Source organism: Microcebus murinus, chromosome 14 (assembly GCF_040939455.1).
Source record: "Microcebus murinus isolate Inina chromosome 14, M.murinus_Inina_mat1.0, whole genome shotgun sequence".
Taxonomy (NCBI): domain Eukaryota; kingdom Metazoa; phylum Chordata; class Mammalia; order Primates; family Cheirogaleidae; genus Microcebus; species Microcebus murinus.
In genome coordinates, this window is record NC_134117.1 from 68,299,242 (window position 1) to 68,320,845 (window position 21,604).

General features: G+C 51.5%; 1 protein-coding gene across 1 annotated transcript in view; it reads left to right on the top strand.

Moving 5' to 3' along the window:
- Positions 1 to 851: 851 nt before the first annotated feature.
- The window catches only part of ANTXRL (ANTXR like), a 64,383-nt gene continuing 43,630 nt past the window's right edge, over positions 852 to 21,604 (top strand). Inside the window, exons 1-10 of the mRNA XM_076010200.1 lie at positions 852 to 1,410; positions 5,206 to 5,277; positions 6,407 to 6,478; positions 8,273 to 8,354; positions 8,460 to 8,493; positions 9,383 to 9,462; positions 9,538 to 9,606; positions 9,962 to 10,042; positions 10,134 to 10,194; positions 13,553 to 13,651. Coding sequence (XP_075866315.1) covers positions 1,157 to 1,410; positions 5,206 to 5,277; positions 6,407 to 6,478; positions 8,273 to 8,354; positions 8,460 to 8,493; positions 9,383 to 9,462; positions 9,538 to 9,606; positions 9,962 to 10,042; positions 10,134 to 10,194; positions 13,553 to 13,651 — 904 coding nt within the window. The 5' untranslated portion in view covers positions 852 to 1,156. The remainder of the gene's footprint in view (positions 1,411 to 5,205; positions 5,278 to 6,406; positions 6,479 to 8,272; positions 8,355 to 8,459; positions 8,494 to 9,382; positions 9,463 to 9,537; positions 9,607 to 9,961; positions 10,043 to 10,133; positions 10,195 to 13,552; positions 13,652 to 21,604) is intronic.

The following is a 21,604-nucleotide window of genomic DNA, read 5'->3' on the forward strand; positions in this document are numbered from 1 at the left end:
AGAATACAGTGGAAGTGACACTATGTGACTTCCAAGATGATATCATAAAAGGCTCTACAACTTCTGCTTTGCCCAGTAGAAATACTCACTCTTGGAACTCTGAGCCACCATGTAAAAAGTCTGAACACCCTGAAGACACCATGCTGTGAGGAAGCCCAAGCTACACGGAGAGGCCACATGCAGGGTCTCCATTAACAGTTCCCGCTGAGCACAGCTTTTGTGTCCTATTATCCAGGTGTGGCACTTGTGAGTGAAGAAGCCTCCAGATAATTGCAATCTTCAATCACTCAAGTCATGTTGGCGGCTCAAGTCTACCCATTGGAGGCCCTGACACATGGAGCCCTCCCCACCCTGCCCTCTCCAAATGTCTGATCCTCAGAACCTGTGAGCATAATAAGATGGTTCTTGGGCCACCAAGAGCGAGTGGTTTGGTGCACGGCAGTGGAAAGCGGGCACGTCCCTTGTTCACAAGGACGTCGGCAGCATCGCACAGTCCTCACCACCTTCTAGATCCCGCCCTCCCCTGGGGCACGTTGGTGCTCACGCAGATGCTGTCTCCGTTCCCAACCTTGGCCTCCCAGCTCCTTGACCCCTCACCCACAGTGACCTTCTTACCTGAGCCACCTCAGGTAGCTCTGTCACTTAACACAAAGGCAGGTTCTGAGGGGATGTGAAGGGACACCTGGGAGGGCAGCAAGGAGCACGAAGCCTTCCTCTTACACCCCTCAATGGCCCTGTGACTCCCACTTGAGATGGTCAGCATGCAGAACACTGGGCAGAGCTGCAGGTCACAAAGTCACCATGTCAACCTTCCTGTCAGTCATAACAACAGGGAACTCTGCCCCCAGGGTGGGGGAAGGGCAGGCAGGTAGCTGAGGCAGGTGTACCCAGAGCCAGACACTGCCCCTGCTCCCTGCGATCTGGGCAGGTAACTGGTGTTGGGCCATAGTGTGCCCTGGTGGTAGGGCAGGAGGGGTGTGGCCCCTGGGCACAGGCAGAGGCCACAGAGAGTGGCCAGAGGTGGCTGGTGCTCAGAGAACCTGGGCCCTGGCGGAGAGGCCACAGGGACCCAAGAGCCCAAGAGCGAGCTGAGGCCACAGGGACATCTGGCCCAAGAACCCAAGAGCGAGCTGAGGCCACAGGGACATCCAGGAAAATGGGGAGCCGTGGTGTCCAGGGACCCTGCTCAGCGCTATTTCTGCTGCTGCTGCTGCTGTTGCTGCCACCCCCACTTTTTAGAGCAGGAAGTTTCCAGCACCCAAGACCTGGCTGGAGAATGTTCCACCACCTGGGTGTGGGCTCCAGAAGGGGCCATCACCGCCGCGGCCCAAACGCCAGGCATCACTGGCGCCAAGGGCAAGCCCAGCAGGCTTGCAAGAACAAATTGGACCTCTACCTCATTGTGGACAAGTAAGTGTCCTTCCAGGCCTGGCTCTGCGTGGCCACAGGAGCCACCATCCCCTTTTCACTGGGGGCAGGACAGGGCCTGGAGCCCAGAGATTCTGCCAGGGAACCGGCCAATCCTTTGGTCAGACGACCAGAGCTAGGCCTCCTTCTTCCCCAAGGCAGAATGAAGGCCCCAGGTATTTGTTCCTTGGTACACTGTCTCTTGGATGGGGAAAACACATCTGTCATATGTCATCATGCCCCGATGCACCAACAGAGACCCATCCAGGCCCCTGTGGTGGCTCTCATGCCCCTTCAACAGCTGATTACCAGGGGCTGCCTTTCAGCAGTTGTTACAAGCGCACTGTGAATTTTTGTTTTTTTGTGTTGTTTTGTTTGTTTCTTTTTTGTCTCAAATGATTTCTGTTTTACTAGGCCCAGAGAGATTGCTTTGTTGCCTCTGCTGGGCCTTCTAATAGTGTCACTCTTAGAAAGTCCTTTGCTGCTGCTTCTAGGTGTTTTGCTTCTTTCATCTACACCCTGGGACCTCGTGACAGTTCCTGCACTTTCAGGAATGGCTTGGTCTGTCTCAGTGTGGCCCTGGGACAGCTGGGCTGTGCACTAGGCACCTTCCGACTCTCAAAGAAAGGGGGAGGGTCTTCCGTCCTGGCGACGTTGTCTTGGTTGCGTTTCAGCTGCTGCCGTTGGGCGGAACAGACTTGGTGGCTGCTCTCCAGTGGCAGTGGAGCGACTGTCAGTGGGTGCCGAAGCACCTCGGTGTGTCCAGAGCCCTCCCCTGCACTCCTGCATCCTCACATCCAGCCCGGGACGTGGAGGAGCGCAGGCATTTTTCTATCCTATTTCCTGGCCAAGGGGGGCTCCTGGAGCTTGGTGCAGTCCCAGAGGCAGGTGGCGTGACAAGACTTGGCGTCCTGCACTGCGCTCCCCCCACCATCCCAGGTGGAGCTCCTCTGGCGTCCTCGTTCCCTTGGATGCTGATGCTTGGCCACTGCTTGGCTGTCCTTGGGGAAGGGCCGCCTGGCTTTGGAAGCAGGCAGACCCCATTCACCAGCCACGTGGCCTTGGGCAAGTTGCTTCAAGTCTCTGTGCCTCAGTGTCCCCATCTGTGAAAAGGGTATCTTCATACCCACCTTGCCAGGTGTATGAGGAAGAAGGGAGAGTTCCTAGGTCAGATGCAATAGCCAAGGGAGAGTGTGACGTGAGCTGCCAGGCAAGGCAGAGTCACAGGCTGGGAACTCCCGGCACTGCAGGGCCCTGCCCCAGTCCTGGCTGCTGGGCTGCGGGGTTGCAGCTGTCTGTCTCCCTGTGCCCTCTGCCTCTGGTGGGGCTGGGTCAGAGCTCCTCTGGGGGCATTGTGGGGCAATTAAACCTGGGCCCGGGTCAGGCACCCCTGAGGTGCTCTGGGATCTTTTACCCGTGCAGAGAGCCCATCCTGGCCATTGGCTCTTGCCCTTGCTTATTCATCCACTCAGGGAGAGTGAATGAGCAGCTCCTAAGAGCCAGTCACTGTTTGGGGCAGTGATGATAAGGCAGCAAACAGAACTAGACCAAGTCCTTGCCCTCTTGGATCTTGCACTTGAGTGGGGAGACAGGCAATAGACAAACCAAAGAGGAAAGTCTCGTGTGCCTTGGGGACAGAATCAGGGCAGGAGAGTGGGAAGAGCTGAGGGCGGGCCTTCTAGAGAGGCGGTCCGGGGAGGGCGCTGCCTGCACTGCCTGTGAGGTGCCCGTGGGCAGTGTCTGCTGGCAGAGGAGGGGTGTGATTGGGCTCCTGTTCAGAAAGGATGACAGTTGAGGGGGCGCAGGCAGAGCTGGCAGGAGGCCAGTGCAGCACCCAGGGAGGGGATGGTGGTGTGGGCCCATGGGCAGGACAGAGGTGAGGAGGGGGCAGAGTCTGGATCCGTGGTGACGGTGGAGGCCACTGAATCCCAGACAGGTTGGATGGGGGATGTGGGGTGGGGGCGTGGACTGGGGGTTCAGGGAGGAGAGGCAGGCACCTTACTTGGCCTCTTGTGTCTGGCCGATTTCATTTAACATAATGTTTTCAAGATTTGGCTGTTGTAGCATCTATCAGAATTTCATTCCTTTTATGGCTGAATAATATTCCACTGTATGTAATATACTACATTTTTAAAAATCCATTCATCTATTGATGGACCCTTACTCGGGTTGTTTCTACCGTTTGGCTATTGTGAATAATGCTGCCATGAACATTGGCATACATTTATCGGTTTGAGTCACTGCTGCCACTTCTTTTGGGAACATACCTAGGAGTGGAATTGATGACCATATGGCTATGTTAAGCTTTCTGAGGAACTTCTGAACTGTTTCCCACAGTGGATGCATCACTTTGCATTCCCACCATCAAAGCTTGATGGGTCCAATTTCTTCACAGCCTCTCCAACACTTGTTATTTTCATTTTTTTTGATAATAGCCATCCCAATGGGTACAGAATGCTATCTCAGGGTAGCTTTGATTTGCACTTCTTCAGTGACTAGTGATGTTACAGCTTTCCTTTTGAGCATATGTACTTATTGGTATTTTTTGTTCCACTTTTTTGTTTGTAGTTTCTTTTTTGTTCTTGGTGTAGGAGTTCTTTGTATATTCTGGATATCAAATCCTTGGCTGATGCATGATTTGCAAATGTCTCCATTCTGCAGGTGTGTCTCACTCTCTCTGTAGTGTCCATTGATGCGCGAAAGTTTTTAATTTGGATGAAGTCCAGTTTTTCTATTTTTTCTTTTGTTGCCTGTGGTCATCGCGTCATATAAAAAAAATCATTACTAAATCGAATGTTATGGCTTTCTCCTATATTTTCTGCTAAGAGTTTAAAAGTTTTATGCTTTATATTTAGGTCATTGGTACATTTTGAATTAACTTCTGTGATGATGGAGGGAATAGTCCAACTTCATTATTTCACATGTGGACATTGAGTTTTCCCAGAACCATTTGTTGAAACTACTGTCATTTTGCACACTGATTACTCAAGGGACAATGGTGGAAAGTCAATGAGCATAGATGTGAGGGTCAGTTTCTGTAGAGGGTCTCTATTCTGTTCCTTGGTGCATGTGACAGTACTTGCTACAGTGCCACACAGTTCTGATCACTGTAGCTTTGTAATAAATTCTGAAATCAGGAAATGTGAGTTCAACAGATGTTATCTTTTTTGAGATTTTTTTGTTTGTATGGCTATTTAAAGTCTCTTGTGATTCCATATGAAATTTAGGATAGATTTTCTGTTTCTGCAAGAAAATACTGTTGTAATTTTGGTACAGATTACATTGTCATCCAGACAATATTGTGTCTTCCAATTCATAAACATGTAATATCTTTCCATTTATTTGTGTCTTTAAATTCTTTCAGCAACGTCCTATAGTTTTCAGTATATATTTCTTTTGTCTCTTAAGTTAAATTTATTCCTAAATATTTTCTTCTGTTTGATGCTTCTGTAAATGGAATTTTTTTTCTTAATTTAGGTTTGGATTATTTATTAGGGCCTTTTCCAGTCAAATAATCCTCACCCATTTCTTGTCCACACAGCCCCACATAGCTTGATGGGCTGTCCTGGTTAGCCACCAAATGTCCCTCATCCCAGGAAGCTCCCCAGTCCGAGGAAGGCAGGTCTGGACCACCACGTTAGGCAGACCACTCGACTGATGGAAGTCCCCATCCAGGATGACAGGATGACCACTGAGGCTGTGCCCAGCCCTCAGCTGTGTTCGGGTGGGGGCAGGCTTGTTAACGAGCCTGCTGTGGAAGCATGTCATCACCCTGACTTATGTCCACTCTGTTTTCAGGTCAGGCAGCGTGAACAACAACTGGGCTGACCTTTATATATTTGTGGAGGACATTGTGAAGCAGTTCCAAAAGTACGATCTCCATGCCGCTGTCTCCTCTGTGCTCTGGGGCGTTCCCTCTGGGAAGCAGAGGGAACGTCCAGTTAGATTTGGTGGGTGGGGAGTCCCTCGTGGGGAGCACAGAGCCTGGCTGGCATTCTGAGGTCTCGGCAGCTGTGGCCGCCCCTGCCTGAGAGCCAGGTGAATGGCAGAGGCCACCGCCGCCCTGGAGGCCCTCGCAGGCTGGGGAAGGGAAGCTGGGCAGAGCAGCGGCTCAGTAACAGCCCTGGCTACACCGCGCTGAGGCCCAAGGAAAGGGACACAGAACTTGCCAAGGAAGGTTACGGAAACAGAGAATTCCCGGGGACAAAGTCAAGGATGGCTTCCCAGTGGAAGTAGAACTTTGAACTGGGTCTTGTAGGCTGGAGAGGACGCAGCCACAGGAGCCATCAGGTGACCTGTGGTGCCGTGAGGGGTCTGGCTCGCCTGGGGCCTGGGGCCAACTCGGGAGGGCTGGAGCCTGAGGCTGGGCAGGCCAGCTTGGGGCCAGGGACACAGGAGCTCATGGTGCCAGCCCAAGGGCTCCGATTCGTGCTGGGAGCCACAGGGAGCCAGAGAAGGTTCTTGCGCAGGGGAGTGACGTCATCAGGGTTGTGCTGCGGGGACAAAAGTCTGACAACTGTGGGGGATGTGGGTGGTGACAAGAGCAGGAGCGCAGCTGGGACGTGTGGCAGCAGCTTCCCTGAGGGGCACAGGGGTCAGCAGGCAGGAAGGCAGTGGTCAGGGGAGGACAGGGAGGAGGTGTGCGTGGTCGCCAGGAGGGAGGGCGATTTCTCTGAGATGGGTGAAGGGACCAGGAGCTGCCCAGTAGAGGAGAGGCCAGTGGGAGGGAGGCGCTGGTGGAGGTGTGGGTCATCGGGTGCGTGTGGGCGTCTGGGTGCTGGAGTGCAGGGACGGAGCAGGTTGCCTCCGGGGGCCCCACCTCCACAGGCCTCAGATCCCTTCACTAACTCACCTGCCCCCCCTGTGCTCCACACGGGCCCCAGCGCGGAAGAGCTGGGGTGGGGAGCAGGCGGGTGGTGCTCACCCCTCCCTGGCAGCTCACTGATGCCCACTGGAGCCTGTGCCTGTGGCTTCTCACCGGCATGTATTTCCTCTCCAGCCAAGAAACGAGAATATCCTTAATCACCTACTCCACTGAGGGTGACATCGTTTTGCCACTCACCTCAGACCCGTAAGTCTTTGACTTTGATCTCCCCAAGGGAATCCTGGTGGGCTGGGTGGCAGAGCTCCAGACAGCTGAGGGGTTCCCCAAGACCACAGTGGAGAACCTTCCAGTGAACAGGGTGAGTTGGCCAGGGCATCCCTCAGTGCGCACCCTGCAGCTAGCCCCGGCTCCCCGGTGCCCTCTGACCCCTGGCTGCACTGGACCTGCAGAGTCCTGTGCCCCCGAGTCCTCCGCCTCCCACCCTCTGTCCCTGCCCTCCCTCTGTCCCTGCCCTCCCTCTGTCCTGCCTCCTCTCCTGGGAGGTGGCTGTGAGGATCCGGGGCCCAGGGGCCTGGTGTGTGTGGGTCCTGGTGAACACAGCCTGTGCTGGGCACGGCTCTGTGCCTGGCCCTCTCGGCCCTGGCCAGTGGGGACAGGAGCCGGTCTGAGCGCGGGGCAGTGCTGGGGAATTTAGTGCAGGGTGCCTGGTCCGGGGCGGGTCCCCGACAGGGGAGCCCGTGGGTGGGTCCAGAGCCAGAGGCCAGGCTGGGGTGCTAGAGGGCGGCAGGACGAGCAAGTGTCCAGGCGGCTGGAGGGTCCCAGTAGGGGAGCCTGGCCTGGCGGTGGGTGTCCTGAGGGTTCCGGGTGGGCTGGGAGGTGAAGGACCCCTTGGGGAGCCGAGGCGTGGAGCGGGGTGCGGAGCGGGTGCGGCACGGGGAGGAGAGGGCGCTGCGCACCGCGTGGTGCCTGGGCCGCCCGGGCAGCTTCGAGGGGAGCAGGCAGGCGTGCCGCTCCGCGGGCTGCGGCGGCTGGGGGTGTGTCCCGTGCTGTGGGTTGGGGGAGACCTGAGTGGGCCTGACGGGGGAGAATCAAGGATGTGGGGAAGGACCTGGCCGGTGGCCAGAGAGCAGTGGGAGCTGGGCTGGGCCCAGCCCAGTGTGGCCTCCCCTGGGCACGCAGGGCACGGCCTCCTCCCTGGGCCGGCGGGGCAGGGCCCTCAGAGCTGCCCTGGCCGCTCTCTGCCGGCAGCGCGGGGCAGGCCCTCAGGGTCCACACGTGGCTCAGCCTTGCTGTGCTGGCTCAGCCTGTCACATTGGATTAGCCAGACGCTGGGCCCCCCTTTCCTGGCCCAGTCCTGCCACCAGAACCAGCCCTGCCTGCCCACCGCGTCCTGTTGGCTCTAACAGCGGCTGACAGGCCTCATCCCAGAGCCGGCGCGCCCACCTCTGCCCTCCTGTGGGAGCACAGGCCGCCAAGGGCCCGAGGGCTCCGAGTGAGATTTGCTGCTTCCTCGGCAGGATGAAGGGGAGGAAGATGGAGTCAGGCCAGGCTGTGAGGCCGTGGGGGTGGGTGCAGGCCTGGGGGCTTAGCAGGTGACCTTTGCCTCTCTCAGCCTTGGGTTACGGTAGAGCGGGGATTAGGATGGCCGGCCCCATTGCCAGGCCCTGACTGGCAGTTGCACCTCTCTGGGTTAGGGTGAGGATTTCGGTCAGGGTTTGGAAAGTTGGGAGGACTTTGGGAGAGCCTGGCTCGCAGCTGCACATCCCTGGGAAGCTCTGACACTCACCGCAGATGGTACAAGCAGGGCCCTTAGCGATGTCCCCAAGGCCTGCGTCCCTGCGACAGGGAGGAGCTCAGAAGGTCGTGAAATCTGCTGTCCAAGTCACAGTGAGAATGGGCAGGTCAGAGTACTTGCCTGCTCCCCTGCCTTGTCCAACTGGGTCTGCACAGTGGAAAATGGCTGGAGCATAGGTCGGGAGCTGGTTTTCTAGCAGTCAACTCTGTCTACTTCAATCTCCCTTGGTTAAAATTTTTTTTCAGAGTAAAAATAAAGCAAGGTCTTGAAATACTTGAGAAGGTGGTTCCTGAAGGACACACATTCATGCAAGAAGGATTTAAAAAGGTACAGACCCCTAAATCTCAAAGAGTCTATTCTAGTTTCCAAGGTCTTACTGGGTTACCGGGTTCACCTCACCATCCATCCCCATATTTCTTCATTTCCTTGCAGGCAATTTTGCAGATTGAAAGATCCAAATCCACAAGTAAGTGCCTGCTGCCTGCATGGCGTCAGGTACAGGGGGCAGACCTGGGCTCAGGGAGGTCTGTGGCCGGTGGAGCACGTGGCGCCCCCGCTCTGAGCTCCAGGCTCCTCCCTGTGCAGGGAGCGTGGCCAGCCCAGGGTGCGCTGAGAACTCCTGAGATCACACGTGTGTCTGTCCCTGGTTCTTAGCAAATAGGCGGTGTGGCCCTGCAGTTGGGCCGGGGGAGAAGAAAAGGGGGGAGCCGGGGACCCTGAGAGAACAGCCGCTTTCCCTCGAGGGCGCCTCTGTCCTTGTCCTGTCCAGTGTCCCCTCCAGCTGACTTGCACCCCATGACGGTGTCTCAGATGGTGCCAAAGGCTGCAGGGCGCAGCCGACCAGTCCCTCCGCTGTGGACCTGCGGCTCCTGTCGGGAGGGAGGCGCCTGGTGGGGAGGGTGTCGGGTAGGCGTGGGCCCTGCCAGTGTGGTTGACCTGGAGTCCTGACCCGGGTCCAGCGCTGCCGCTGCCGGCAGGAGCAGGACCCGCCCTGCGCAGCCCTCTGAGCCTGCTTTTCACAGGAGCGCCTGGCTTGCGCTTGTGGGCGGTGGCCGGGGCTGCTCTTCAGGCAGAGGGTTGCGGCGTGGCAGGTGGCCTACTGGGAAGGCCTTGAACTGCCTCTGTCCCCATCTGTAAAATGGGTCCTGGGCTGAGGCCCTTCTCACTCTGGGAGTCTCTGAGTGGTGGGTGCTCAGGTCTGGGCAGCCTCTCCCCAGGAGGATGAGGTGCGGGCAGCACCCGGCCATGTCCTGAAGTGTCAGTGCTGTGGCCCTGGCAGCCTGGGGCAGTCCTGGAGCTTCTGGAGGTCACCCTGGTGCCTTTGCCGACCAGGCCACTGCTTGCCTCCCCTGTAGCTGAAAAGATTCCCAGCACAATTATCGCTATGACTGATGGGACAATGGAGCCAGAGGCATTTACACAGAGCCTGGAGCAAGTGAGTGCAGTCCATCATTGCTGGCATTTGCTCTCCATATTTGGTGATTTCTACTCAGTGATTTCTTCCTCTTAGGCTAACAAGGCACGGAGCCTGGAGGCAACTGTTTACTCTGTGGGTGTGGCCGATTATGACAAATCACAGGTAATTCAGAGCAGGTAACCACATGCCAGTCTTGAGCCCTGTTGGGGAAATGTGTCACAGGCAGTTTTCTCAGGGCCACTCAAAAGCTGCTGTTGTAATCCTTCCCAAGGGATTTGGGCCAACTGATGGCCACTGCAGAACTGACTAGCAAGATGTTTTGTTCATCTTCCCACAGTGTAGGGAGAGCGAAAAGCTCTGCACTCCCTGAGAGTACTGGCAGAGCCAAGGACTGGCCCTCAGAGTCTGCCATCCTTCTGTCCCCATGGCATGAGGACAATACACTGTCTCCTGGGCCTGGGGACCTGCAGCATCCTCAGCCCTGGCTGGCAGGTCCAAGCCCCTCCTCTTTCTGCAGATAACACAAATTGCGGACAGTGAAGCCCATACGTTTACAGTGGACACAGGCTTCAAAGCCCTGAGATCCATTGTTGACCAGGTGAGGGGGGCTACTGGGAGTGGTGGGCGGCCGGGCACCAGTGTCCCTAGTCTCACACCTCTACGCTAGTCCACCCCTCCCTCTGTTACAGATGAGTTCAAAGATGTGTACTGAAGTCAAATATGTGGAGCCTTCCTCTGTGTGTATAGGAGGTAAGAGCTCCGGAGTCATTGCTGTGGGCTGGCAGGTGTGTATGTGTGCGTCTTTGCATGCTGTGTGTGTGGGTTGTATGTATCTGTGGGGTGTGATTGGAGGGAGGGTGTGTGTGGGGAGAGAGTGAGAGTGTGTGTGTGGTAGGTGTGCTGTGGATGCGGATGCACACGTGTGGTATGTGTGGGAGTGTGTTGCGCGCTGTGTGTGATGTGGGTGATATGTGGTGTATTTATGGTTTGTATGGTGTGTATGTTTCTGGTGTGGCATGTTTATGTGGTGTGTGTCATGTATGTGTGCTGTGTGTGAGGTGTGTGTGGTGTGTGTGGTGTGGTGTGTTTTTGTGTGTTGTGCCTGTGTGCATGTGGTGTGTGCAAGCACAACACAACGTATAAACAGACAAGAGCAACCAGCAGGGCTTGTCCCAGAAGCCCAGGCTGCTGCAGGACCTGGAACGTCCCTGTCACTCACCACATCAATGACAGGGGGAGAGAAACCGGGCGCTTGTCTCAATGGGGAAGAAAACGGGTCGGGCACAGTCCAACCTCCACATCCCGCTAGGGACAGGAGGGGACCTGCACGGCCTGACAAAGGCACCACACAGGCCCCAGGGCTCACAGCCCCCAGCGGTTATGCCAGCGCCTGTCCTGAGGTCAGGAAAGTGACAAGGACACCCTCGCCAAGCTGAGGCCCCACTGGTGTGCGGAGGACGCCCTGTGTGGTGTAAGGTGGTGACATCTGTGTGCTGAGCTCTGTGGGTGCAGGCGGGGTCCCCACACTACAGGTGTTTGTATGACTGCGGCTGCCCTGGGTGTCCTTCCTTCGTGGGGACAGTGCTCAGCTGGGTGCAGCTGGGTCCAGACCAGCTGCGGGCTCTGCCTCCATGTTCCTAACTGGAAGGTGCCTTTGCACTAGGCTGTGGGGACAGACACACCATGCTCGAGTGCGAGCTCTGCGCCTGCGGGCACACAACCTGGAGCAATTGCCTGACGCCCGCCAGCTCCAGCGGAGGCTCCTGTGAGCGGAGATGCTGCCGCCAGGTGTGTCGTGAGATGCACAGGCCGTGGGCTGTGCGGAGGCTGGCACAGGACTGGCAGCTGGTTGGGCCCGAGAAGCAGTAGCTGGTGTGATATTTCCATCTCTGCCCCTGGCTTCTGGTCCCAGTCCCCGTGCCGTGCGAAGGGTGGGGGTGGGGTAGAGGCTGCAGTGCTGGGGGGTAGAGAGACCCCCGTGCCCTGAAGGGTCTCTTCCTGCTGCTCCTGCCGTAAAGCAGCCTGGCCGTGCAGCCGGCCTGACAGCTGCAGCCGCGCATGTCCTCTGGACACACAGTCCGTGGCGTCGGAGCAGCCCTGTCACGGCCCAGGTGAGGATGTGAGTTGTCACTCCTCCCTCCCAGCAGCTGAGTCAAGGTGACAGGTGCCCTCTGTCCACCAGCTCAGCACACTGCCTCTGCCTGCGTGGCCAGCGGTCCCAGCCCTGACCTGTCAACTGATCTATGCAAAGCTGCCCCACACAGGGGGACAGTCCCGTGGAGGGAAAGTCAAGGCAGCATCCTGACCCCAAGCGAAGTAGAAGGAGCCGTTGCACCAGGGGGGCCCTGAGAACCAAGGAGTGTGCCTGGGAAGGGAGGCCCGGGGAGGCCAGGCCGTTCCGGCTCCAGCACTCAGCCTCTGGGCCTCGCACCCAGCATGGCAGAGGCCTCGGCGGGCCTCCGTGCCTCAGGCCTGGCCTCCAGCCCAGCCTCTGCACAGGGCCTGAGGGTCTGAGCTGACCACCTCCTTCACCCCAGCCTGGCTGGGGTGTCTGAGGTACCTTGGCTGGGCCACCAGGCCCTCCAGGGGCCAGTCTGCGTTCTGGGTCCCCGCTGTGCAGAGGCAGGGCTGAGGGGCCCCAGCTTTCTGCAAGCCCTTGCTTAAGGGCTGAGCCCACCCGTCCCTTGAGGCCCCCTCACAGGACACCTCCCCTGGATGCGTTTCCTGCTTGACAGCCCCTCTGACTTCCTGCAGCCCTAAGTGTAGGTTGGACCCTCTCATATGCTGAGGCTCCCACGTGGCTCAGGCTCCTCCAAGGCAGGGTCTGGGCCATCGGGTGGGAGCTCAAGGGGCCATGCAGACACCATGAGCAAGAGGAAGGCCAGGCCCAGCCAGGACAGTGTCAGCTGTCCTTGTAGGGCCTTGGAGTGAAGGTGTTCCTGGGAGCTCCCCCATCTGAGGAGGGCTGTGCCCTTGGGCCCCAACCAGTGGTTGTCAGGGAGGAACACAAACCCATGGATGGCTGCTGTTCCTGTTTTCCAGAAAAGCTAGAAATCTGCATTGTCAGGGAAAATGTTCCAGCTTTTAATGTTTGCTCCCATTTCTGAGGCACCAGAAAACCTGACAGAGCATGTCAGCAGGCCAGCTCTGCCCACCGCCAGAGGTTCTGCAGACTCTGCCTGTGAGCCATGGTGCCAAAGGAAGGCTGGACACAGGGGCCAGAGGCAGTGCTCCTTGGGGAGCATCTGGGGTGCCTCTGGCCCCATCAGGCGTAGGAATGAGCCAGCCCGGGCCGGGCAGAGCCCAGTGCGCTCGAGCAGCCTGGAGTCCTGCGGGAAGGCGGGCGGGCTCCTGGGCCAGCCCTCCCACTGCCTCCCGTTTCCCTGTGGGACTCGCCTGAGGGACAGGAGCCCCGCTTGGGGAGAAGTGCTTGCTGAACCCCAGCGTGGTGGGGGCGGTGCGGTGGGCCAGGAAGAGGCAGGGGAGCAGGAATCGTCTGTAGGTCTCTGGAAGCTCAGCCAAGACAGCACTTGTTCTGGGATGGGTTCTCCTGAGCAGTGTCCTGGGTGTCTCACCTGCCACACTGAGTCCAGGCCCTGCCCCTGGGGTCTCCAGCCTGCCACAGGCACACAGAAAGACAGAAGGGTACACCCCCACATGGGCAGCAGCCCAGCAGACATCAGGCCCGGGTGCCCAGCTCAGACAGGAGACAGGGTGTCTTCAGCCGCCTTGTCCTAGCTCCTCTGACGCCTTACAAGAGGGAGGACCTGGCCTGCTGCCCTCTGGCCTGAGGGTGCACCATGGGACCCCAGGGTGGGGAAGGCCCGGCTCAGTCGGCCCCTGTGCAGGTGCCTTTCACGGCTCCTTGGGCCAGGGAGGGTGGGGAGAGGGCTCTGAGTGCTCAAGGCCCAGCCGCCTCCTCATGCACCCTCAGTGACACCAGATGAGGACTCGGCCTGGTGGACACACATGTTGGTAGAGGCACAGCTTCTCCCTTGCAGGAGCGCCCTGGCCATCGGTATTGGGTGGACCGCCGGGAAGGGCGAGGTGTGCGTGCGCACAGCGCTCCACCCGTCCTCACTCAGACTTCTGGCTGTTGTGTCTGCAGAATCCTATGAAGTGGTTGTTCATGGATCTGGCTTTCTGAATACGCAGGGGCAGGACCAAGTCATTTGCAGATTCCAGATGAGTGAAAGTGACTTTATTGGTAAGTTGTCCGCTTGGTACCTCTGAGTCACACATTCCCCACACATCGCCGCCTTTCTCCACAGCCAGCCAAGACTCCAGTGCGTGGTGCCCATTCCCTGTGGACACTGTGGGTGACAGCGGTGAGGACAGGTGGAATAAGGACCTAGCTCAGAGCCTGGCCACCCCTCCCTTCATCTGCAGAGTGGGGAGGAGTAAATCCCCCAGGGCCACAAGAGCGTCCCAGATCAGGGCTTGACCCCACCGAGGCTGGGTTGGGGGCTGGGTCTGCGTCTCAGCTGCACCTGCCCACCCTGTTCCCAGCTCTCCCTTCCCTGGAGCGCTGAGGCCCCCAGCCCGTGTGTCTGCTCCTGCCAAGTGGCAGCAGCCCGGGCTCTGGGCCTGGCCGGGTGTACCAGTAGCTTGCCCAGGCCGGGGTATTTGCCCTGGATTGAGAGAGGATGCCGGCCGCCAGGCCTGGGCCCTGGAACCCCGGCTCAGGCACACGTTGCCTGTCACCTCGACCAGAGGAGTGTTCTGTTCTGAGCCTCTGTTTTCTCTACTGTAAAACGGAGCCAAAACGGTGGTTGTAGTAGGCACCATTGCAGGTGGAAGGGCTTAACACTTACAAAAAAAATCTCCTATAATTTGGCATCTGTCAGGCAGGAGGGGTGCTTCTACCACAGGGTGTGGCCTGTCCACAGTGCAGCGGCCTCGGCGCTGACGTGGGAGGGCTCCTCCCCACGAGCTCCTGGGCACAGCTGGACTTCCGGCAGCCTCCTCACCTGGCCCTTGATACACTCATTGGATCTGATTATATTATGTTCCATGATGTCTTTGATTCCAGGGCCATCTGCTGAACCCAGAATGACCCCTGTCCCCCAGGAGGCTTGTTGGCCATCTCCCCTCTTTCCATGAGTGCAGAGAACGGGGCAGGGGCCGTCACTGCCACATTCTCACTGGGCACAGCCGTGTGGATGGTCTCAGGGAATTAGGTTTTCATTGGAATGTACTTTCTCAGGAGTGGCTAAGGACTGAGCAACCCCTTCCTACAGAGAGCGACGTTTACTGAGTACTTCTTGTATCAGACACTGTGCCCAGTCCCTACATGCAATATCTCCGTGAATTCCCAAAACAGCCTTAGTGTCACTTTCTTGTATGAGTCCACCTAAATAACAAACAGACAGGCTCTCTAAAAGAAAACTGTTTATTCAGGAATAGAGCATTGCAACGGGAATATGCATGCCATAGTCAACTATGCGCGAATTCAGGGAGATAAAGTAGTCTTTAGGGTAAAAATGAGGAGGATTTCTGATATTTTTGAGCTCATTATTCTTGTCTACGAAGATCAATAATGTGGGTGAAACCAATGTGGTGTGGAACAGGTAGTTGCTGGGCAGATGTTCTTGCAGAAGTATTTTTTGTGTAAGTTTTGCAATGGCCTTTGTGCAAGGTTGTGGTTTTTGCTAAGACTTTTGTGATAGTTTTTGTTTACATATACAAGCAGGAGAACCCTCTCTTTATAGACTTCTGCAGCTCAGTTTGTCAGGTTTTTTGTTTTTTAATACATATGACTCTGTTTTGGTGCTGACAATTTTTGTATTTCTCCCTTTTGATTAAAACCTTTCTCTGGCAGCATCACTGCTCAGTCGTCCTGTGTCTAAGGTTTGATTATCCTTCAGTGCCAGGATGGATTTGTCCTGGTGCTGGTCTCATTCCATGTTGGAGGGAGTGATTGGCAACTCGGAGTCAGTGTCAAACTCTTCTAGCTACATTTGGGTGTCAAAAGAGGTTGTAGAGAGTGGCTCTCAGGCTAAATCTACCTGGAGTCCAATATTAAGTTCAATTTTGTCTGACCCATAGGCTTTTTCTATTATTTCGAAGTACTGGACTGGCATTATTCTGTTACACGTTGTACTTCTGCAAAAATTTAATGAGTAACATATAGAAAGTTTTAAAAAGGGAAAATATAAAGTTAACTTACATTCTCAGTTTGTGTAACAGTTTCGAACCATGAACCTAGGCTTAAAGACAAGCAATTGAATGAATCAAATGGGCATAGGGAATCAGGTGAGACCTTGTTGTGATCACGTGGCCTGGTTTCTTATTTGGTATATATGAGTCTCAACTTTCCCACAGGAATGTATCCAGGTACAGCATGTAGTATTAGCAATAGCACAGATATTTTCTTAGTTAACCAATGGATACCAAAGTATCTCTTAGGTCAGGTTCTGTTGAAGTTACCAACAAAAAGCACTGGTTGTGAAATTTCAATTACAACACCAACCTGCTTAGTAAAAAAGGCACTATTAATGGGTATAAGAGTCTCATGATGTGGAGTCTTGTTCTGATATATTGAGAAAAGCTGTCTATAGTGTGAAAAGGTCCACTTCTTATTCTGGTTTGGAGTTTATCTCTGATTATGGCATAAGGTGGTTTGGTGAACTTTTATTGTAGCCCGTACATCAGACACAAGGGTTCTTAAGATTGATCTAGTTTCAGCTTATAGGGCTTTAGGAACAGTTTTTCATTTTTAGTAATGCCATGGAAGAAGGTTAGATTGGAGGAATATAGAAGAATTCAAGATCTAGTCTCTAGGTAGATAAGGACTTCAAAACAATGTACAGGGCTATACAACATAATAACAGGTATATTATAGATTTTTTTAAGAAACATAAGTTTTTATCTCTACATTGATTCCATAGGATCTCAGATTTAAAACCCCTTATGTTTAGGAATCCAGACAAAGGCAGACTTTAGATTTTATCTGCAGGCTTAAGGTGCCAGTCCTGGGCCCGCCAGGAAGTGACAATTTTTACTCACTCACTGTCAGGCTAGAAATCCTGGACTCCAAGAGTTTTATGTACATTCTGAAATATAACATTTCAGGAAAAGCCTTAGTAATATAACCAATGTCTCAATCTTTTCTGTCATAAGAGAGAGCAGATTTTTATTGAACTTATGCAAATAACCATAGTGTTATGAAAATTAAGAATACTCATAAACATTTTTCACATTTTGGGAGAATCAAGTAGAGAAAAAGCAAATGCTTCCATTTTTGTCCACAAAAGTACACTTTACCAAATTGTTGTAAACTACAAATAGCTTAAGAGAGAAAACTTCCTTACAACTAAAAAAAAGAACATTTAAGTAAAGAACCAAGAATGTTTTAAATAAAAGTCATAAAACATCATCTTCATCTGTTACTCAATCTCAAGTAATTAATTTTTGTTCTTCTGGGTCCTTTTTTTATTTTATTTTATTTTAATTTTAATTTTTTTTATTTTAGCATATTATGGGGGTACAGATTTTAAGGTTTCAATAAATGCCCATTCCTGCCCTCCCCCTACAAGTCTGAGTCCCCAGCATGACCATCCCCCGGATGGTGCACATCTCACTCATTATATATGTATATACCCGCCCCCTCCCCCCTGCCCAATACCCTATTACTATAGTACCTATGTGTCCACTTAGGTGCTGCTCAGTTAATACCAGTTTGCTGGTGAGTATATGTGGTGCTTGTTTTTCCATTCTTGGGATACTTCACTTAGTAGTATGGGTTCCAGCTCTAACCAGGAAAATATAAGGTGTGCTATATCACCATTGTTTCTTAGAGCTGAATAGTACTTCATGGTATACATATACCACATTTTATTAATCCATTCTTGGATGGATGGGCACTTGGGCTGTTTCCACAGCCTTGCAATTATGAATTGTGCTGCTATAAACATTTGAGTGCAGGTGTCTTTTGTGTAGAGTGTCATTGGACCTTTTGGGTAGATGCCCAGCAATGGGATTGCTGGATCAAATGGTAGATTCTCTTGTATCGCTTTAAGGTATCTCCATATTGCTTTCCACAGAGGTTGAACTAGTTTGCAGTCCCACCAGCAGTGTAGGAGTGTTCCTCTCTCTCCACATCCATGCAGCATTTATTGTTTGGAGACTTTGATAAAGGCCATTCTCACTGGAGTTAAGTGATATCTCATTGTGGTTTTGATTTGCATTTCCCTGATGATTAGAGATGTTGAGCATTTTTTCATATGTTTGTTGGCCATTCTTCTGTCTTCTTTAGAAAAGTTTCTGTTCAAGTCCTTTGCCCACTTTTTAATAGGGTTATTTGATTTTTTCTTGCTGATTTTCGTGAGTTCTAAGTATATTCTAGTTATCAGCCCCTTATCGGATGCACAGGATGCAAAAATTTTCTCCCATTCTATAGGTTGTCTGTTTACTTTCATGACTATTTCTTTGGCTGTGCAGAAGCTTTTTAGTTTCATCATGTCCCATTTATTTATTTTTGTTGCTGCTGTGATTGCCTTTGGGGACTTCTTCATAAACTCTTTGCCTAGGCCGATGTCTAGGACAGTATTTCCAACATTTTCCTCTAGAATTCTAATAGTTTCATACCTTAGGTTTAAGTCTGTTATCCAGCGTGAGTTGATTTTTGTGAGAGGTGAAAGGTGTGGGTCCTGTTTTAGCCTTCTACAGGTGGCTATCCAGTTTTCCCAGTACCATTTATCGAAAAAGGATTCTTTTCCCCAGCGTATGTTTTTGTCTGCTTTGTCAAAGATTAGATGGCTATATGAGGATGGTTTTATATCAGGATTCTCACATCTGTTCCATTGGTCAATATTCCTATTTTTGTGCCAATACCATATTGATTTAATTACTACAGCTTTGTAGTATAGTTTGATATCTGGCATATTAATGCCTCCCATTTTGTTTTTGTTGCCTAGAATTGCTTTTGATATTCGGGGTCTTCTTTGGTTCCATACGAAGCATAAAATTATTTTTTCTATATCTGTGAAGAATGCTGATGGGATTTTAACAGGTATTGCATTGAATCTATAGATCAGTTTGGGTAGTATAGACATTTTGATGATGTTGAGTCTGCCGATCCACGAGCATGGTATGGATTTCCATCTGTTTACATCCTCTGCTATTTCCTTCCTCAGTGATTCATAGTTCTCCCTGTAGAGGTCTTTTACCTCCTTGGTTAAGTATATTCCTAGGTACTTTAATTTCTTTGTTGCTTTTGTGAAGGGAATTGAGTCTTTGATTTGGTTCTCAATTAGATTTTTCTTGGCGTATATGAATGCCTCTGATTTCTGTGTATTGATTTTGTATCCTGAGACTTTACTAAATTCATTGATCAGTTCCAGGAGTTTCTTGGTTGAATCTTTGGGGTTTTCTAGATACAATATCATATCATCAGCAAACAGTGAAAGTTTGATCTCTTCTGCCCCTATTTGAATACCTTTAATTCCATTTTCCTGTCTGATTGCTGTAGCCAGGACTTCCAGCAATATGTTGAATATAAGTGGAGATAGTGGGCAGCCTTGTCTGGTTCCAGTTCTAAGTAGAAATGCTTTCAATTTTTCCCCATTCAGTATGATGTTGGCTATGGGTCTGTAATATATGGCTTGTATCATTTGTAGGTATGTCCCTTCTATGCCTATTTTCTTAAGTGTTCGTATCATGAAAGGGTGTTGAATTTTGTCAAAAGCTTTTTCTGCATCTATTGAAAAAATCATATGGTCTTTGTTTTTGCTTCTGTTTATGTGGTGAATTGCATTTATAGATTTACCTATGTTGAACCATCCCTGCATCCCTGGGATGAAGCCCACTTGGTTGTGATGGATTATTTTTTTGATAAGCGTCTGGATTCGGTTAGCTAAGATTTTGTTGAAAATTTTTGCATCTATATTCATTAGGGATATTGGTCTGTAGTTTTCTTTTTTTGTTGCATCCTTTCCTGGTTTTGGTATCAGAGTAATATTTGCTTCATAAAAGGTGTCGGGGAGGTTTCCGTTCTTCTCGATGTTGTGGAATAGTTTCTGCAAGATAGGTACTAGTTCTTCTTTGTAAGTATGGTAAAATTCGGGTGTGAAACCATCTGGACTGGGACTTTTCTTTCTAGGGAGATTTTTAATTGCTGTTTCTATTTCAGCTCTTGAGATTGGTCTGTTCAGGAAATCTATTTCTTCCTGGTTGAGCCTAGGGAGGCTGTGTGTTTCTAGAAATTTGTCCATTTCCTCCACATTTTCCAGTTTTTGTGCATGAAGATTTTTGTAGTATTCATAAATTATATCTTGTATCTCTTTGGGATCAGTGTGATATCTCTTTTTTTGTTCCTGATGGAGCTTATTAGAGATGTCTCTTTTCTGCTTTTCGTTAGCTTAGCCAATGGCGTGTCAATTTTGCTTATTTTTTCAAAGAACCAACTTTTTGTTTTATTAATCTCCTGAATAGCTTCCCTGTTTTCAATTTCATTTAGTTCTGATTTGATCTTGTTGATTTCACTTCTTCTGCTGGCTTTGGGGTTGGTCTGTTCTTCTTTTTCCAGCTCTTTGAGTCATTTTGTTAGATTGTCTATTTGTGATCTTTTTGACTTTTGGTTATAGGCATTTATGGAGACAAACTTTCCTCTCAGAACTGCTTTAGCTGTGTCCCAGAGGAGTTGATAACTTGTCTCTCCATTGTCATTTTCTTCATAGAATATTTTTATTTCCATCTTGATTTCTTCAGACCCGCGGCTCAGGTCTGTGCACACACATGGAGGTGCCCCACGGGAGTTGGGAGCCTGGTGCCGCATCCGCTACAGGCTCACTGCTCGCTGGCGGCGGCCGTCTCTGGGCTGGTGTCCGCAGGTCTCTCCACCCGCTGGGGAGCCCACCAGCAGTCCCAAATGCAGGGAGGGGAAAGGTGACTGATCCACCTACCTTCCCGCTGGTCTCCGGGCTGCTCGGGCGGTCTCGGCTTCCAGTTCTCCTCCACAGCCTCCTCCCGTGGTGTCTCTGGTGGTCTCAGGTACCCCTCCTTCCGGCCCTCGTCCGCTGTATGCTCGTCTTCTTGCTTCTTTATTCTAATTTCTGCTAGAATCTGTCTTTTCTGCAGAGACGCTCTGTCTGGCAGTGTTTCTCGTCCGCCATCTTGATCCTCCCCCTTCTTCTGGGTCTTGATTAGCATTTTCATGAACTTGTTAGTTTCCTTATCAGAGTTCTGGAAATTTTTAATTAGCCCATTGATCTTAAAGTTATCACAGATCTGCCTTCAGGAGTACTTATTAGAGTTTTTTCCATGAAAATTAATTTTAGGCTAAAGCTAATTGCAAATCCTGTTAGAGTAGAATTCAAGACAAAAACTGTGGATGAAAAAAAAACTTAGAATAGCCATGGTTAAAAGTCTGATGAAAGCTCAGAATTGACAAAGATATTTAGTTATTTTTATTAGATGCAAGATTTTAAGATATCCACTAGAATCATGACTGATAACATATCAGGACCGTGAGTGAGACTTTATAAATTTCACATATCTTTAGAATACTCAGATCAATAACATAACAATGCAAATAAAACTTTAAAAAATATTGCCTAACAACCAAAATTATGATTGATAATATATTAATTTTATGATTGATAATATATTAATTTTTTTTTTTTTGAGATAGAGTCTCACTCTGTTGCCTGGGCTAGAGTGCCATGGCATCAGCCTAGCTCACAGCAACCTCAAACTCGTGGGCTCAGGTGATCCTACTGCCTCAGCCTCCCAAATAGCTGGGACTACAGGCATGCGCTACCATGCCTGGCTAATTTTTTCTATATATTTTTAGTTGGCCAATTAATTTCTTTCTAGTTTTGGTAGAGATGGGGTCTCGCTCTTGCTCAGTCTGGTCTCGAACTCCTGACCTCGAGCAATCCACCCGCCTCGGCCTCCCAGAGTGCTAGGATTTATAGGCATGAAGCACCATGCCTGGCCTAAATTTTTAAGAATTTATATAATTTCAAAACATTCAAGTAAATAACATGCCCATAAATATAACTAAGAGATCTAGCATTGCTTATCATTTGACAATGCTTGTCATATAATTTACCAAATAAGCCTAATCATTTAATATATCTATGAGATGAAAAATAGGTTCCTTGAGATTCTCCCGGGGCCCAACTGCAAATCTCAATGTTAATTATAGTTCAAAAGA